Here is a 4,883-nt window from a genome sequence, read left to right on the forward strand (position 1 = left end):
GTTTCTAAGTGTCTACTGCGAATGCCTGCAGGAAATTGAATCTCAGCCTAGTGTATGGTGACATACACATATTTTTACAATTAACTTAATTTGAATTTTCAACTTTATGATCCCCAACTTTGGGTCGCATCTTATTTAAATAACGTAATTTAATCAATCCAATGGTAACTGTTTAATAGTCATCACTGCGTGTTGATGGCGAAGGTATCGTCAAGATGGGGAAATGTTAGGTATTGTGCGGATTTGATAAATGTGACCTTGAACGGTTTAGACCTCAATAATTATTGGGGCAGAATCAATGAGGCCGACTGCTTTTTGTTGTTGCAGACAACATCTGCCGATATAGACATCTAAAATCAGTTGTAACTGAGTCTTTACTAACTTCGACAGGACTGGATACGTGACACAAATGAAGCTGAAACATTTCAGAAGTAAGAAGTTAAGGTTTTTAATATAAGTGAGATCGCCATTCTCAGATTCCAACTGTCGGGCGGTCTGATTCTCCGCCCCATCCTTTCCCTGGCGCCTCCCACTCATTAACTTCCCCGTTAAAAAAAAAGACCAGGGGCCACCGGTTTGCAGAGGCTGCAACCGGAGCCGTTCCTTGTGTTTGTAGAACAGAGCGCGATTCGGTCGAAACATTGCTCTGTCCGGAAGAATGTCCCGAGTGCTGCCTCTCCTCTGGGCTCTACTGGTCCATTTATCAGGTGAGTGTCTCATTGCTGAAAAATCGCGACTGCCGCTGATTTTCTGGCGCGTATTAAAAGATTGGTGAGACTTCACTTACTCTGTTTCATCGCAGGTATCCTAGCGGTCCCAGTCCTCAATCAGACATCAATGTCCGGTCCTGTCTCCGCGGGACCGACGGCCCGCTTAGAGTGTCGGATGCAGAACGGAGAGATTGGAAGTTACTACATGCGCTGGTATCGACAGCGTCCCGGGGAGAGACAGGAGTGGGTGCTTACGCACGATAACGAGAGGGATAATGAAATACACCGAGGGAGTGGGATCACAACACGTTTCCAAGCATCCAGAGACACTTCCAGCAACATTCACATCCTGACCATCGGCAGCTTGGAGCCCCGGGACTCCGCTGTTTATTACTGTTCAGCATGGGATGATGGATTTATCTTCGGTCCAGGCACTATCCTGGATATAAAGAGTAAGTGACTTGCTCAATCCGTTACAAGGAATTCACATCATAGTCCCTCCTATTTCCCACAGCTGTGGAAATAGCCATGCAGGGAATAATGTTGCCATCTCTATGCCGTGGGGATGTTTGCCCTGTCTCGAATAGGAATAGGAGCCCATTCGGTACCTCTAACTAGCCATTATTCAATTTCATGACATTTATGCACGAGCTACATATCGGAATTCGAATGCAACAGTCTGGGGTGGTGGGTGACCAGATCGATCAAGTAATTTCCCCCATTTAACACTGAACCCGGGTCTATTACTGTCGGAATCGGAACCTGTCCGACTCAATCCCCAAAACTTTCCCCAATATTCAGAACTGCTATAAATGGTAGTCAAAGGTTTCAGAATTGACTGCCTCAGGTTCAAAATTTCAACAACGGCACGACCAAGTAAGGAAAACTGCAGATATTTTAAGGTACATTGCAGAAAAAATGCTGGAAAACTAGCGCTCTAGTCAGAGGGAGGAGCGAGACAGGTTGGGTTTGCAGATGCCCGGCAGGTAATCACAGTCTAACCTGAACTGTTCTTGTTTCCTCACTTCTGTTCAGCTCAGGGGCCCACTCTTCTTTCCCGCCATTTCCTCGGCCATCACTGGGCGAGGAAATTTGGACATTCCGAAGTACACCAAATCGGGGAGGGGGACGGGGCGAATTCAATGGGGAATTCGCTCGGCACAGGGACCAGCAGCACCGCATTTGTTCATAATAATGGGGTCCGGAGTTATGGTAATTGCTTATTGGGAATCGGGAAAGCTTTGCTAGAGAGGATAGTAGGTTCGCAATCTAAAGATTGTAGAGCTCCTTCAAACGTAAAATGCGTCAATTCACGACCCCAGTTAAGGATCTGAAGAACTATTGCTGTCCGGTGGTAAACACGACTCTACAGAAATACCAGTAAACGGGGAGAACCGTGTGCAGGAACTGGTGAGTGGTATGAATGAGTCTCCTTCCTCATCTCTGGGGGGGCCCGGACTTCCCCGCCCGGGAAGACAGTGAATGTTAAAATCCACTTAGGATTTGTGATTAATCTGGAAAATTCCACATTGACGCTTTGTTCACTGATGGAATGATTGCATCCTCCGCCACACTTTTCATCGTTTGCCTCAGTACTCGGTAGCTTCTGATTATTCGCTGCGGAATTTTCTATCCCCGAGTTACGATAGTCCACAAATTAATATTGTTTCACTTCCACTCCGTTTCCTCTCTCACACACAGGTAGCGAGTCCCGGAGGCCCTCGGTTCTCCTGCTCCCTCCTTCCGCGGAGGAGACCGGCTCGGGTTCGGCTACTCTGTCCTGCCTGGTGAGCGGTTTTAAGCCGGGCTTTGTAGCGCTTCGCTGGAGCGTGGATAATGTCGAGACGGAGAGCGGGGTGACAACGGGCACCGCGTCACCGGATACCGACCAGACCTACAGGCTGATCAGTTACCTGCGTGATCCCACCGCTGCCTGGAAAAAAGGTTCCAGTTATTCCTGCAGCGTGAGCCACAGCTCGCTGAGCTCGCCTCTGCGTCACACCATCTCTTCGTCTGCCTGTTCGCAGTGAGGCCGCGCCAGTTGACAGCACACGTGTATTGTTTCCACTCACTGGGACTGTGCAGCCGCGTTGTGTAATGTAATTCTTCATTAATATCCGCATCTGGGAACAAACAAATCTTCAGTTATTTCAGAAACTAGCGCGAAGACTGCCCGTCTTTTGCAACACGTAATTCTCTGGAGAATTATATTCACTGTGCTGAGTCTGATTTCTGCTGTGTGTAGAATGGAGCGATCTCCCTGTGACTGTAGTATGTTTGGATCTTGTGTATCACAACTCTTAATAAAGATGTAACTACTGGTTGGCTTATCATGGTCTGTCTTTACTCGCGGGAGATTGCTGGCAGATAACGTGCCGTCTGCAAGCCGAATCACACGGAATTACGCTCAAATCCACCCAGTAATCCTATTCCACCCTTCCTGGTCAAAGCAGATATCTCTGTCCTGCGCTGGCCTCTTCCGTCTTCGTTAATCTCCCACCATCACAGAGAATTTCTCTTCCCTGTCGCCCTGTACCTCTGCTCTTCATTTCCTACCATCACAGTGTGAAGGAGATCAGACTTCTCACTATATTTTGGCCACATGGTGCCCATGAATGAGATAATTGCGCTGCAGGTGTGTTTACCCAAGATTCAGTCACGCTCTGCACCTGATATTATCTGATCTCTTAGTTCCACCGCAAACGATCTCCTTCCACGCCTCGAGATCACGTCAAACGCCTGCCCCACCCCCTCTCCTCCACCTTCATCCCCGCCCCATCCACCCGGCACACAGACACGCACGCACACGAGCACACAAGCATATAACCTCCCCGCAGACTCAGCAAATTGCCTTCTGTAACGCCTGAGTATCCAAAGTCGACTCTGTTACAATCAGGGTGAAAGTACCTGCTCCATTTCTTATCTGTCACCCCTTAGACATGTTATCCGATCCCGTACACAAAACCTTCGCGCAGGAATGTTTTAAAGAACTGGGCAAGTGAACATTTTACATAAACACACAGAAACCGGAGTAAATCGTTCAACACTTTCCTCCCACTCCATCAACCAATATGATCAATGTGGACCTGTCCTCTCAGTTCCGGTTTCCTTTACTGACCCACCAGTTCACTGAGTATCTAAACCCGTCTCAGTCATTGGAAACTCCCCGCCAGTCAGTGTGACGTTATCGGCAAAAGTCAAGGTAATTTTATTATCAAAGTACAGATATGTCTACCACCCTGGCATTCATTTTGTTGAGGAAATTTCGAGTTTAACAGAAATACTATATACTATAGAATCAATGAAAATCCGCAAATAAATATTTTACATAGGTAGCTGGATGGATAGCTAGATAGGTAGATGGGTAGAGATATACATAGATAACACTCATGACATGAGTTGCAGAGTTTTTGAAAGTGAGACCATAAGTTTTGGAATCAGTTCAGAGTTCTGGATTTTGAAGTTATTCATATTGTTCCTGCAGTCTGATGTTTGAAGGGCAATAACTGTTACTGAACCTAGTGTTGTGGGGCTTAAGGTCTGTCTATTGATCACATGAAATAGAGTTGCTGAACCGGGAACAAGAGCGAGATGACGAAAGACACAAGTGTGCACAAGTTTAAGTTAAATCCTGCCTGATTAATAGAGTGAGTGTGACTGAGAAGACGGGTGTGTTTAACAGGCCCATGCACTCACAGAGAATTTAGATAAATTTCGCACAAATCATTCACTACGTGAACTGAGGAAATCTGTTAGGGTTGCTTTGAAGGTGACGGGGGTGTAGATGGAACGGCAGCGATGATAAAGCACATCTTACAATACCCGAGGGCAGGGACAGAGTGGTACAAATCCAAGCTTATAAACAGATAAATTTTTAACGGGTTTCTTTAGAAGAAGAAGGGGGTTCCAACCAAGATACGCAGTGATTGTGAGCTGGCTGATGCTCGGTAAGTGTGTTTCACTGGAAAGGGCTGAGCGGTATTTCCAGCTGGATCGGATCCCATTTTTACAGAGGCGATTATTGCACAGGTTTGAAACCCGGACAACGTAGAAACCTGGAAACAAAAGAAATTTTGAAAATACCGGAAATCTAACGAAACACTCAAATAAAATCACAAATTGCTGGAGAAACGGAAAGGAATAAAGAGTCGACTTTCCATGCCCAATCTGCAG

The 4,883-nt window shown here is 46.5% G+C and overlaps 1 protein-coding gene across 1 annotated transcript; it reads left to right on the forward strand.

The window, feature by feature from the left end:
* Positions 1-594: 594 nt before the first annotated feature.
* On the forward strand, positions 595-2,971 carry LOC140735151 (immunoglobulin lambda-1 light chain-like). Its single transcript, XM_073059939.1, has 3 exons — positions 595-707; positions 803-1,162; positions 2,412-2,971. The coding sequence occupies exons 1-3, from the start codon at positions 659-661 to the stop codon at positions 2,738-2,740; spliced, it is 738 nt and encodes a 245-aa protein (XP_072916040.1). The 5' UTR covers positions 595-658; the 3' UTR covers positions 2,741-2,971.
* The last annotated feature ends 1,912 nt before the right edge of the window (positions 2,972-4,883 follow it).

Source organism: Hemitrygon akajei, chromosome 11 (assembly GCF_048418815.1).
Source record: "Hemitrygon akajei chromosome 11, sHemAka1.3, whole genome shotgun sequence".
NCBI classification, from domain to species: domain Eukaryota; kingdom Metazoa; phylum Chordata; class Chondrichthyes; order Myliobatiformes; family Dasyatidae; genus Hemitrygon; species Hemitrygon akajei.

Bases quoted from the DNA above. Each gene is read 5' to 3' on its own strand.
- LOC140735151 (XM_073059939.1), top strand. From the start codon at position 659: ATGTCCCGAGTGCTGCCTCTCCTCTGGGCTCTACTGGTCCATTTATCA. The intron at 708-802 runs GTGAGTGTCTCA...GTTTCATCGCAG, and splicing joins TCTACTGGTCCATTTATCAG to GTATCCTAGCGGTCCCAGTC. The intron at 1,163-2,411 runs GTAAGTGACTTG...TCTCACACACAG, and splicing joins CACTATCCTGGATATAAAGA to GTAGCGAGTCCCGGAGGCCC.